Source organism: Heteronotia binoei, chromosome 17 (genome assembly GCF_032191835.1).
Source record: "Heteronotia binoei isolate CCM8104 ecotype False Entrance Well chromosome 17, APGP_CSIRO_Hbin_v1, whole genome shotgun sequence".
Classification (NCBI taxonomy): Eukaryota; Metazoa; Chordata; class Lepidosauria; order Squamata; family Gekkonidae; genus Heteronotia; species Heteronotia binoei.
Window position 1 is genome coordinate 2,200,915 of NC_083239.1, and position 14,189 is coordinate 2,215,103.

A 14,189-nucleotide genomic window follows, 5' to 3' on the forward strand; every position below is an offset into this window, starting at 1 on the left:
GGGGATCCCTGTCTTTCTTATGTAGAACCACTATTTTAGCTAGATTCCAGGTTGGAGGTGCGAAGCCAGTAGACCAAATATGATTTAAAATCTCTAATAAATAAGGGGATAATAAAGAATTTAAAAATTTATAAAAACCCAAAAGTAGAACCATCTGTGCCGGGAGATCTCTAATTCATCAATAGGTTGTTCTAAAAAAATTTTGTGGATCTGTAAGAATTTTCAAGGACTTATTAGAGTTTTAAGAAGATATAATTTCATATAAAATTCTCTAAATGTTTTTAAAATTGCTTTGATAAGATGTTTGTAGTTGACCATTAAAATCCTAAATGCCTTTAATACCTAACTCTATCGTTTCTTAACCTTCCAAGCTAACAAGCATAGAGCCTGTGGGCCTTTATACCAGAATGATTGCTTTAAATATAAGACATTTTGTTTTGTTTTATTAACTTCCAGCGCTTCATATTTTTTCTACTTTTCCAAAAGTTTTCTATATATTTTGGTGCTGCAGGTTCTCCTATGTTGAGATTCTAAAGATCTAATATTATTTAGTAAAAGTTTATTTCATTTCTTCTTTCTTCCTTTTATAGGCAGAGGATATTGAGATGATTTTGCCACGTAAATAGGGCATGATCAGATCAACAAGTGAGCCCTATCATAGCAGTAGTTGAATTAACAAGGGAAGAGGAGATAAAAATATAATCTATTCTAGTAAAGGTATTGAAATCTGGAGAAATAAGTATAACAAGGGAAGAAGAGATAAAAATATAATCTATTCTAGTAAAGGTACTGAAATGACTGGAGAAATAAGCAAATAAGTATATTTTACACCCTTCAGTCTGAAGGTTGTAAAAAACGCCAAGCGCCAACTAAGTTCATATCTGGCATAAGTTTTTGGAGGTCTGAGATTGAGGCTTGGGTTTGATTCAGGGTTCTCTTGGAATGATGTGTAGTTGCCTTACCTAAAAATTTATTGATAAGGTAATTGAAGTCAGCTTCCCAAATAAGAGAACCTTCTTGGAAAGACTGAAGTTTAGATGTTACCTCCCTTATAAAGCCTAACTGACCGGAATTTGGAGTGTAAACAACTGCCAATGTTACTAAAACATTGCTTAGGGCCCCCTTTAACAAATAAAAATCTACCTCGTTCATCCTTTTCATTGGCCTGGCACATGAACCTGTTGCACAATAGAATAGCCACACCGCTGGAAGATCCTAGAGCATCAAATGAAATGGAAAAATATTGAGAATTAAATAAAAAAAATTCTTATTATTTCTAAGATGCGTTTCCTGTAGAAACGCTACATCTTTATGGTGAGTTTTCAGGCGGTTGTGAATGCGCTTAAGCTTTAATTATGTGGTTGACTCCTTGTCCAGAGATACCACTACTTCATTTTTCTGTAGCAAATCTTCATTTATCTGCCATCTTAGAGTCTTTGTCACGGGTTTTGTAGACCACATTAATGGATTGTGATCTATTTAGACCTGGCAGCACCCTCTTTCCTCTGTTTCAGAGGCACATTGACCCAGGCCTTGGTCCCAAATACCCTTAGGAACCCAAAGCTAGGATCCTTCTTAAAGAGCACACGATTATTAACATTTCCCTCACATAGAATCTCAGATTCAGTCCCATCTGCCAGATGCACATGCTGCAGGCTGCATTGCTTGGGATCCTCTAGCAGAGTTTTCTGGTTGCAAATATGAGATGAAGCCCCTGAGTCAAGCAGCCACGAAATATCCCTCTGTGGAGTCGCAGTCGTGACAAGCCTTGCCTGCTCGTTCCCAGCAGACTGCTGGAATGAAGCCTTACTGCTTCTCCTCTTCTTCAACTCTGGGCAGGATTTCCTCAAATGCACTTGCGAGCCACAAACAAAACACTTCCGGAGATGTAAAGCAAACGGCTGGAAATCCTCTTCTCTTGCAATGACAGCTTTACGACCGGTCTCCGTGGAAACGCCTCTGGCAGCCTGCCACTTGGAAACGCTCCTAGAAGCAACAGCTGGCTCGTTATCAGCTAGCAATCTCCTCTCCTTGTTGAGAAGACTTGTAGTAACATAAGCCAGTGTGAAGGAAGCTGGAGAAGCTGATTCCAAAGACGTAATCAAAAAATATAATCCGGGGGGAGAGAGCTCTGCAAAATATAAACCTGGTCCTCCAGAGAGACATCCTTGCCTCTGGACTGTAGCTCCTGGAAACAGCCAGTTAAACAATCCAAATGAGCTCTCATGGACCCGCCTGGTAATAACAGGGTCCTGTACATTTTCCTCGTCAAAACCATTAAAGATTAAAGTCAGATACAAGAGTTAACCTTCTGTTAGAAAGCCATCGCCAGGAATGACTCAATAGGCAAAATGGTTACAGTTATAAACAGCAAAAAGCATGGGCTAGCATCATCCCCACCCCCTTAGTCCATTGGTTTTCATAGAGGTTGGTACTTCAAGGTGCGATGCATCTTCCAAGGCTTTCCACCTCCAAGATCACAGTTGCATTCCCAGGCCAACTGGGCTCATTACTATAACTAGCTAAGCGAGCTCATTACAGCAGTGATGTATATATAACAAGGTCTCTGTCCTCCATCCCCCTCCTGCACCCACTTAACAGTTACATAAAAGCACTAGAGAAACGAAACTTAACAGAATTCAGAAGAAAAAAAGCATGGCAGGCTCAACCTCAACAGTGGCATAAAGTCAGATGGAACTATAGAAAAACTAGCCCCTTTTTCCACTTCAGAAGCATATGTTGGTGGTGGAAAGTGATGTCAAGTCCAAGCCAACTTATGGTGACCCTGTCAGGTTTTCAAGGCAAGTGACAAAAAGAGGTGGTTTGTCATTGTATATGACCCTTGGAGTTCCTTGGTGGTCTCCAATTCAAGTACTAACAAAGGCCAACCCTTCTGAGATCTGACAAGATCAGCTTGGCCTGGACCATCTCTGTGTTAGAATCCAAATACTTCCAAGGGTTTTTTGTTGTTGTTGTTCTGCAGAAAAAAAATGAAACAAAACTCACTTCAGGCACTTACTTGGACATGAAAGCTCCACATCTGATTCGAACATCACTCCCCTCAGGAAAGAGCAACTCAGGGCTATGCAAAACATCAACCAACACTGAAAATTCAGCTTGCATCATTGGACTGAATTGCTGTTCCAAGGAAGCTACCACATCCTAAAAAATTAAGCCAAAAAGAGGTCATCAGAACATGGATGTTAGTGGGCATTCTACAAGACAGTCTCCAATAACTGTCTAGTTAAGCAGCCGATAAATGCTCAGTTTTTTATCACCTTAAATGTTCAACTGAGCTGACAGGAAGAAAATATACTCCTGCAATGCATTTAAAACATTTTTATTTGAAACAGATTTATATGCCCTTTTCTATGCATGTAATATAAGTGCATGATCAATAAATACCACAAGTGTATGGAACCTAAAAACAAAGATCCAAAAGAAAAGAAAAGAAATATCCCCAAAGAGTAACCCATATAGAAAATCTTTAAAGTGCCAATGGGAAAAGGAAAGTTCTATTTCTTTTCTGGAAAATGAGAACAGAAAATACTTTCTAAATAATTTGTAGAAAATGCTCTCTTTCTGGTCCTTCTCACCTTTCCTTGGTGCTTCCTCCCTCTTTTTATTCCAGAAAGGTATTGAATGTACAGTGCTGAGAAGCACCCTATCCAGAATGCTATGAACCACTTCAGTGTGTGCTTTAAAAGTGACTTGTTAAAACAGTTCTTACGCTGTGTCACATCCTGTCAGATTCTGTGCAGATCATGGAGTGCCATATTCACAGTTCCGATTGATCAAAGAGCCAAATGACTTCTGTATGCCTTGGGCACCACCTCAAATAATAATATGTATATAATTGCTAAGCTCTCACAGTGCTCAGGGGACATAGAGTCCTCCAATATTCCCTTTTTCTCTGGCTAAACCTAGAATGAGCCTTGGATTAGAGAGAGGAGGAAGGTTCTGTCCCCCCCCCCCCCGTTTCTGGACACCTGCTTCTCTCAAAACATAATGGGAGTGTGTCAAGCATTGGTATTTCGAATAAACAAGCAATTGTTTGATACAAAGACTCGTTTTATTGATAATCCGTTGTTGCTCAAGGTATGGTACCTTGAGAGTGACACAGAGTTGCACATAGCATAGCGTTTTAAGGTCTACATCAAAGGATATAGAAAAGATAGCCTCAAGACATAACAAGGATATGTGAATTGTTACAACTATGCAAAAATATTATCCAGTATTATCATGTGGTTGAAACTTCCCTCGTTCCCATGCATTCCTACTTCTTTTGATAAGCGGTGAATGGGAACTGTTCGGGGGAGGCGCCTCCTTTCTCTCTATCATCAAAGTTACTGCATTCCTTGCTAGCCAAAGGTGGGAAAGGAAAAGGGAAGGTGAGAAGAGGGGGGTGAGCTTTGAAATGCAACTATGAGAAAGGAAAGATGTTAGAACAAAGGAGAGAGGGAAATTAGATTCCAATAACTGCATTGATTAAGTACACAGAAATAGCATGCTTGACATAATGCCCCCCCCCCAAGATTTTTTCTGGGGTTTGTTTGGGTTTAATTGGTAAAATTTCTTTATTAATCTGGTAGCTCTTACATTTGAAGCATCTACCCACTCCTCATGACAAGGTGGGAAGTGTTTCCATCTAATTCGAAAATACAGCACCCCTCTTTTTAATTTTGCATCTAGAATTTCTTGTACATGGTTTTCCACCAATGCAGGCCTAGCAAGGCCTCTCTTTCCTGCTCCTCCCCCTAAAACTCTTGCCAACCTATGTCCAGTTGTGGGCCTATCCCCTGTTCTGCAGGACCCAGCCCGATCTCCCCTACTAGCTGTGCTGCTACCACGTCCCTCCACTCCACAGGTGCCACCTATCTCTGCAATGAGTGAGGCTAAGCATCCTGTGGTAGGCCTGTCTGCTACCATACTGTGAATTTCACTTGTGTTCTATTTAGTGAATCTTCTGGCTTCTTGTGGCCAGCTAGGTTCACATTGGGACAGGCCACTCCTTCTCCACTCTGTTTGTGCCATTGCTACCTCCCAAATCCCACTGGTCAGGGTGCCCTAGTGTTGGCTCTATCACCAGAGGTGAGTGTGGGGAGTGTGGGTGCCAGCCACAGACAATAACATAACCCCAAACATGTACTAACAATATATGATATAACCCTTTTAATTAGTACAGTATCTCTGAGCATCTACGGTTGTCTGTCTTCACTACTGGGAGTTTTGTTTATGAGCTAATATTCAACAGTGGTATGTCCTATACTTCCACCTTAGCTACATATGTTGGCCAAGCCTCAAGCACAGAACCCCTACATCTGCCCAACCCTGATATAATCATCCTGGGCAAGTTGTGTTGCACTTTAAAAATACAATGGTTGAATTTTGGACCAATAGTAATGACTACATAATTTCAATTTCTAAAGAAATTGCCAGTTTTCCTGGAACATGGGCTGGGCACCAAGGGAAGCAGTGTTCAGAAGAGTACATCAAAGAGGCACATGTGACTCCCAAGCTGCTGAGTATCGTTGTATAAAAGTCAACAAGAGGAGCTACAAGGTCAGATAACATCAAGAATTGATATATTGTGCCTTTGTAACATGGACATTTATATCCTTGAATACCTTGTGTATATTTAAATAGTAATAAAGAAGATGAAGAAGAAGATATTGGATTTATATCCCGCCCTCCACTCGGAAAAGTCTCAGAGCGGCTCCCAATCTCCTTTCCCTTCCTCCCCCACAACAGTCACCCTGTGAGGTAGATGGAAGATATTGGATTTATATCCCGCCCTCCACTCCGAAGAGTCTCAGAGCGGCTCACAATCTCCTTTCCCTTCCTCCCCCACAACAGACACCCTGTGAGGTGGGTGGGGCTGGAGAGGGCTCTCACAGCAGCTGCCCTTTCAAGGACAACCTCTGCCAGAGCTATGGCTGACCCAAGGCCATGCTAGCAGGTGCAAGTGGAGGAGTGGGGAATCAAACCCGGTTCTCCCAGATAAGAGTCCGCACACTTAACCACTACACCAAACCGGCTCTCTATTAGAGCTATGGATGACCCAAGGCCATGCTAGCAGCTGCAAGTGGAGGAGTGGGGAATCAAACCCGGTTCTCCCAGATAAGAGTCCGCACACTTAACCACTACACCAAACCGGCTCTCTATTAGAGCTATGGATAACCCAAGGCCATGCTAGCAGGTGCAAGGGGAGGAGTGGGGAATCAAACCCGGTTCTCCCAGATAAGAGTCCGCACACTTAACCACTACATCAAACTGGCTCTCCAGTTCATACATTCACCATAAACAGTTCATACATTCACCATTTCCCCAGATACCTGTAGCTTCTCAATGATATTCCTATAATCCCAGGCAGGTCCTCCCAAGGCTTCTTTGAAACGAGGACCACTGTGGGCAGAGATTCGCCAGCCCATTGCTGCTCTCTGGATCATATTGGTATGGCTCTTCATGAACAATGTATTGACTTGGCTGTCCAGATCTACTGGAATTGCAATGCCACGGTTCTTTGCTTGGGAAGGACACACATATAATAAGAAAATATTAGAATACCTATAAATGGATATTAATTGACAAGACAAGGGGCTGTTCTTGTGAATGGTTCTTCCTAGAAGTCAATTGCAAATCACAGTCTCAACTTTGAAAGTGGATATAGGCCATTATTTTCTCTGAGTACAAAGTGGAAGTACTCCAGGCCTTGGCATCTTTGTGTTAGAAGAGCTATACTGTTTACAGTGCAAGTTAAAGTGGAAAACCAGTTCTATTTTGTAACAAATCTGCCAGCAAGGAATGTCCCTCGGTTATGACGGAGGACAGGGCAAGGGGTGTTGTGCAACCTTTCTGACATGCAAGTTGATAAGGCAGAAGTTTTGTTTGTGGTGTATTCAGAAGAAGCTTATGGATGCTGGAAATTAAACCACAGTTTTGAGTGTCATAGGAGTGTATGATAATTAGGGTTTGTAGAGTCTTTCGGGATCAAGTGCCGTATTCTACTGGAGAAAGTTTTCCTTCCAGACGTTTCGTTCTCAGCTGCGGAGAACATCCTCAGTGGCGTTGCAGCCGGAGCAGGCGCTCAGACCTTCTTGAGACTCAATGCACAGCAGCCAAGAAGGTCTGAGCGCCTGCTCCGGCTGCAACGCCACTGAGGATGTTCTCCGCAGCTGAGAACGAAACGTCTGGAAGGAGAACTTTCTCCAGTAGAACACGGCACTTGATCCCGAAAGACTCTACAAACCCTAATGATGTTACCAGCCGTGAAAACCTGAAATCTTTGAGTGTATGATACATTCCAGATCTGTTAGGAGTGTAGATAAGATTTGTCAAGCTGACCTAATTGAAAATAGAGAAACCAGGGAGCTGATTGTCCTAATTTGATTTCCAAAGCTGATTTTCCCAAAATACCATGTTTGTTTGATATGTCAGTCAAGCGTGTTATAAAACATTGTCTTCAGAACATGAAAGAGTTGCCAGCTTGGCCATAGAGGAACCATTTTTTTTATTTTAAAAAGTAGAATATTTTGAGATATTGGGTAAGAGGCATTTGTGTTTAGTGTTCCAAAGATGTATGAAAGGATATAAAACCTCATTAAGTCTGGCTTTTAAAGGCAAGGAGCCTTTAGGAAGAATGAACTATTTAATTAGATTGTATCTTTCTGTCCAATTCAAATTAATTTGTAAATCTGGCTTTAGACTGGAAAAGGAGATTGGCTGTGCATCTGCTCCTGCCTGGAGATAACCAAGGTATATACCCTGAGGATAACCAAGGATGCGGTAGGAACCGATGGAATAGAGTGAACCGATAAAAGGTTCAGAATTGGTGGGCCCAGCTGTGGAACCGAGGTCAACACACTTGGGCTAGTGACAGGTGTGATAAGCGAGTGATAAGGACAGTACTTTCTCCCAAAGGGCAGCCTTGAGACAAGAGGCTCTATCAGCCCCAGCTTTTTGATTAAATTTTCAACAAATCTGACAGGCAGAAACATTATACCCCTTGCCAACACAGATTAAGCCAGGGGTGTCAAACTCATTTGTCATAAAGGCCAGATCTGACATAAATGAGTCACCACATCTTGTCGGGCTGGGCCATGTCGAGCTGGGTCATTTGTGTATCTATTTAAGATTAAGTGGCAGAGATATAAACTCTATAAAGGACACAGACAAACACAATTAAAGATTAAAAAAAACTTTAAACATTCTTAAAAATAAGCACTTATTGGTCTTAAGGGTGCTTTCTTTATATTTCTCCCATGGGATCCAGGGAACGTCTGCAACCTTGCGCCCAGCACAATTATTTAGTACAATTTGGTCACTGACAACCTTACCACAAGGTAAACCAAATGTTAGAGAATTGGAAATTAGCTGCGAGGTTTTTGCGAGGTTTTTTGCAGATAAGGTCTCATCGCTCCGATGCGACCTCCCTGTCACAACTGATACAGTGAAAGAACTCAAGACACCGAGAATGTCTTCTGGTCCATTTCTAGATTCCTTCACTCCACTCAGCCTGGAGGAGGTTGACAGGATCCTTTTTGCTGTATGCCCTACTACCTGTGGGTTGGACCTGTGCCTGTGGCTTATAAAAGCTTGCTATGTGAACCACTGCAGGTTATTATCAACAGATCCCTCTTAGAAGGGATCTTTCCCACACCTCTTAAAGAGGCTGTGGTCCATCCCCACTTGAAAAAACCATCTGCAGACCTGGCCGTATTGGCGAATTATTGGTCGGCATCGAACTTTCCCTTTTGGGATAAGGTCATAGATCGGGCAGTGGCGACTCAGCTACAGGGATTCCTGAATGACACTTTCATACTGGATCTATTCCAGTCTGGCTTTTGACCAGGTCATGGGATGGAGACAGTTCTGGTTACCCTCATAAATGACCTCATGCAACATCTGGATCAGGGTGGCTCAGCAGTACTGTTACTATTAGATCTGTCAGCCGCATTTTTAAGTTTCAAAATTTTTATTAGTTTTCCAAAGTATAAAAGAAACAAAACAAAGAGATAAGAATTAGAAATAAAAAAATCAATACAAATATAATCTGATCTGCGTGAAGCTATTTCCTTAAAAAGGTATTAACAAATATTAATATCACTTTAAACTATATCATGAAAATCTAAATAAAGTATTTTAGCAATTGTAAGTCATTCAAATTATCTATTTAAGCTTACATTTCTATTACGAAAAAATGATCATGTAGTATATATTGCCTGAAAGATAGAAAGTAAAAGTTCACACCAGAGAATCCTAAGTATCTAACCAGACATAAAACACCCAGTATTTTCTTCCTTAGGTTTCCCAGCCAGCAGCTGGGATAAGTAATCCGTCTTGACAGTTTCCAAAATTTCCCCCATCAAATCCAATCTTGTAGGAATTTCCTGGAGTTTCCATTTCTGTGCCAGAAGAATTCTACCTGCTGTATTAATATGCGCCAATAAATGTCTCATCTCTTTCGTGTAGTCACTAGGATATATGTTCAATAAAAATAGTTCTGGTTTAAATTGAATCTGTATCTTCAAAATTTTCTGTATTAGTTCATGCACCATCTTCCAATAGTCTTTCACCACCTCACAAGTCCACCACATATGGTAAAATGACCTGACCTGCTTAGTACATTTCCAAAACTTATTAGACATGTTAGGGTACATTTTACAAAGTTTTTGTGGAGTTACCATTTGTAAAACATCTTACACAGATTTTCCTTAAAGGCCACTGACTTAGTTTAATATTAAGTTTCCATAACCTCTCCCATTCTTCTAACGTAATATTGCAACCAATATTCTTGGCCCACTGAACCATACAATCTTGCACAATCTCATTTTGCATCTTCATTTGTAGCAAATATGAATATAATTTAGAAATTAGTTTTTCTTGGGGACCCAAAAAGATTTTGTCAAATGGATATTGTTCCATATAACATCTATTATCTTATCTTTGGCATATCTGAATTCCACTTGTGTTCTCAACCACCAATTCATTTTAATATCCATCTCTTCTAACTCTTCCTTGGTTTTCAGTTGATTGTGTTTTTTTTCAACAGTTCCTCATATCTATAGCTCTGATTTGGTCTTATAAGATTCGGAGGTGTAAATGCTTCCACTGGAAACACCCATCTTAGAATTTTCTCAATTCTCGATTTTAACCATGCCCATGTCTGGTGCAACGATTTCCAGAACCAATGATTTTTAAAGTAAGAGTGCCCTTCTAGTCTTTGAGACCATAAATACGCATGCCAGTCCAAAGTGAGATCATGGCCCTAGCAATAATTGTCTCCTGTCATTCAATAAGACCCAGTCTCTTACCCGGGTCAGCACCAATGCTTTGTAATACAGTTGCCAGTCGGGAAGACCCAAGCCTGCTCTTAACTTAGAGTCCTGTAAAGTCTTCAGTTTAATTCTTGGTTTTTTCTTTTGCCAAATGTAGTCAGAATCATTATATTCAATTCTTGGAAAAACACATTAGTTAGAAGCGCAGGTATAGTTTGGTATAGAAATAACAATCTTGGTAGAATATTAATTTTTACTGAAGCTATTCTTCCCATTAAGGATAAATTCAAATTTTGCCATTTTCCCAAATCTTTTTTAATCTCTTTAAGCAGTATCATAATTATCCATCTTTAGGCTACTACATTTGTTTGTAATGTATATGCCCAAGTATTTAATTCTTTTCTCATAGGAGAATCCTGATTTTTGTTGGAGTAGTTGGATTTGTTCTGTTGGTCATGAACTTTGTTTTATGGTAGTTTATCTTTAGTCCAGCCCAACTGTCAAATTGATTAATCTTATTTATCAAGTAATCAATTGAGTCGATCTATTTCTAGCTGAAGAAATCTACTATCATATGCTTGCTGCTCCTTTTCCAATTGTTCCACCTTTTGACTATTATCTGCCACCTGTGCATTTAGGACCTTCAAAGCTTCATTAGTCTCTGCTGTTTGTTTTCTGTTCTTTTGAAGTTCTTGTTTAATCTCCGCCATCTGCTCTTCTATATTATCTACCTTGCCCGTCAGTTGTGCTATGGCAGTTGAAAGAGTATTTTGCATTTCTTTCATATCACCATGCATGGTTACCAGTGTAAACTTGCCAGGGCCAGATGCAACGCTAGGCGACAGGATCGTGGGTCTACCTTCTCGGTTCTCTTTTTTCCTTTTGGCCTCCTTAAGACCAGTAGTCATTTTATTGTCCATCCTCTCCAGTATATTAGACCTCACGGCCAAAGACTTTAAATGTTTCCACTTAACCAGCCTGTTTTTGAACACAATGTTCCTGTTTATATCAACAAACCCACTGTTCAACAATAATATCGATATTATGGAGAGATAGTAGCTTGTTTGGGAACAGAACCTTCTTACATGTATCAACAATTTAACAAACCCCAAACAATAGTAACCAATATATTAAACGAAATTTTTTTAACAGCCTTTGGTTATCACCAACTCCAAACAGTCAAACTCACAATAACAGTGCCCTGTATTGCATTCTCACAATAGATAATTCAGCTCAGTCTAGTCCATTGCACCCTTAAGTCAATTCAAATAGACCTGTCACTCCTTTTTACAGCAGTTTTACAGCAGTTCAATCAAACAATCCGGCACCAGAGCTATAAATTATAATCCAAAACTGTCAGATCCAAGTAGTCAGACTCCGTTCTAAAAAACCACGCGGAGATAGCAGATTGTACTTTAAAAATGCACAGCCTAAATGCAAAGGGCAATAGCCTCTTGTATCCAGCAACCCAAAACCAAAAAGATTAGTACAAAATCAAGATGAAGTAAAAAAACAAAAATCCACCAATACGTTCAAAACAACATTATAATTATAATCCAGCAACTGGGCACACAGAAAAATATAAAACAAAAAAAAGACCCATATATCCCAACGAGAGATTTATAATCCACAAAAATAGGCAGTGCAAACACAGGGGGGGGGGGGGGGGAAGCAAAAAACGAAGCACGTTACATCTTCCCACAGACTCTCTCTTATAATCCACTAACCATGGGATCTTTCCTGCCTATTTGGAATCAGCAAGCTTTATTCCATAGAGCTCCTTTCCTCTTCTTCTCCAGCAATATTGTTAACCATTTAAGACCAGCCAAGTTTTATTCAGAACATAAATCTTCCAAGGCAGCTATTAGACTTCACTGCCTGATATATTCACGAATAATCTGCTGGTCAGTTACCAGTACACGGGTAAGATTTTCTGGAAATTCCGATTAGTTTTACACCAACAGGTTTTCTTCTTGGAATAAGATTGGTGTGAACTTAAAAAAAAATTAGATCCAGAGCAAGCCACTTAAAAGCAGATGAAAATTGAGGCACAGAAACTTTTGGAAGCCTTTGCCTGAGGAAAAGGGAGACCAGGTAGGCCCCCCACTTTCCCCCTTCACGCTCACCTCTAACGTTGCTCCTCTTGATTTTTCCAGCCTCCCAAAGGAAAAGAAAATGGAATAACTTACAATCGGCAGAGGGATAGCCAAGTCCAGTCAAGTCCGATCATGCAGAGTCCGAAGTTAAAAGTGAAAGAAGAAATCAAAAGAGTCCGGTATTGAACCCCAGTGCCATTTAAAATGGCGATCAGGGGCAGCGATGCTTGCAGCGAGGAGGGGATCAGGATACAGCCACCGCTGATCGTCCCGTCCCGCTCCTCAAGCCACCTGCCTGCACAGACCCCTCTGGGATCCATGACGCAGTCCCCCCCCCCCCCGATGTGGGAAGGCTCCTCTGCTGCCTGATTAGGGGGCAATCCTCGGGAGCTGGCCCAGGAAGCTCCCTACCTTGGGTCACCAAAACTAGAAGTCTCTGTCCAAGTCAGATTAATAAAAGGGAACACAGGCTGTGGCAAATCAAATGCAAGACTGTGATCAGGCAGGCAAGAAGGGACTATGAGGAGCATATTGCAAAAAACATAAAGACCAACAATAAAAATTTCTTCAAATATATTATGTATATCATTTGCACCGCAGCCTCTCTAAATGACTTTTTCAAGCATGTCTGCCAACACAAACTGCACAAACCTCCCAAAATCACCTGGGAGGTTTGTGGCAGTGGGATGGCATGAACCTCAGCTTGCGAACCATGAACCAAGTCCAGTTCATCATGAATTTAGGTTTTGTGAGGTGGTTCATGCCCATCCTTAATCTCCTGCTGGGACTGCTATCTTCTAATACAACTTGCTTCTGCTCAGTAGAGACTGTGCAGAGGTTTCCTGATGAATTTGCTCCTCTGATTTCCCTGGAGACTAAAGTCATGAAAATAACCAGAGTACTATTATAAAATCCCTTGAACTGGAAGTCATAACTGAAATTTAATGTGCACCTACCAACTTCAGCCAAAGTTTTGATGCAGGATTCCACCAAAGACTTCTGGGTCGGATTTGGCCAGGTACAGTTATATATTCTAAATGCGGACTGCAGCAGCTGAATAAACACAGGCTGATGAGTCTGAAAGCAAAACCAAATTAAAAAATTCTGTTGGGTAATCTAAAACATTTCAAAGATAAGTAATACTTGCCTTATGTTCTTGCACAACCAAAAAAACTGAATTATCATTAATTTATTCCACGTTTCTACTACATTTCTGAAGTAAATACAGATTCTGCAAGAATGTCTCTTTGGTCAGGGTACACAAAATGGGACTGACTGGTATTCTTCTACAAGGCCAAATCAATGAGAAGAAAACCATTTCTGAGAATTTGACTCATAAAGGCCAACAAATCGTGAACTACCCAGACCCAGAATTTGGTGTTGTTCACACTTAAGCATTTTCATGGAAGACTCGTCTTTAAATTCTTTGGCTACATCAGAAGATCCCAACTCTTCAGCATTTCTCCACCTTATGCTTATTTTAGGAGAGACTTCAGAAGAACAGCCCTCAGAAGGATCCCTCTCAGTAACGGCACTGACGTCTTTGTGCAAGTCCCAGGAAATCCACATTCATGGTATCTTGCAGATTTCTGAACTGGATGTGGGGGGAGTCAGGCAGGTAGGCCTTCTGGAATGGTTGCCTACCACCATTGTTAGCAGATATAGGGTTGCCAAGTCCAATTCAAGAAATATCTGGGGACTCTGGGAGTGGAGCCAGGAGACTTTGGGGGTGGAGCTAGGAGACACTGGGGTGGAGCCAGGAGACATTGGGGGTGGAGCCAGGAGCAAGGTTGTGACAAGCATCATTGAACTCCAA

At 41.0% G+C, this 14,189-nt stretch overlaps 1 protein-coding gene across 1 annotated transcript in view; it reads right to left on the reverse strand.

Moving 5' to 3' along the window:
* Positions 1-14,189, reverse strand: part of ITPR2 (inositol 1,4,5-trisphosphate receptor type 2) — a 320,928-nt gene that overhangs the window by 126,649 nt on the left and 180,090 nt on the right. Inside the window, exons 34-36 of the mRNA XM_060257486.1 lie at positions 13,330-13,450; positions 6,336-6,526; positions 3,020-3,162 (exon numbers count right to left, since the gene is read on the reverse strand). Of these exons, the coding sequence (XP_060113469.1) occupies positions 3,020-3,162; positions 6,336-6,526; positions 13,330-13,450 (455 nt within the window). The remainder of the gene's footprint in view (positions 1-3,019; positions 3,163-6,335; positions 6,527-13,329; positions 13,451-14,189) is intronic.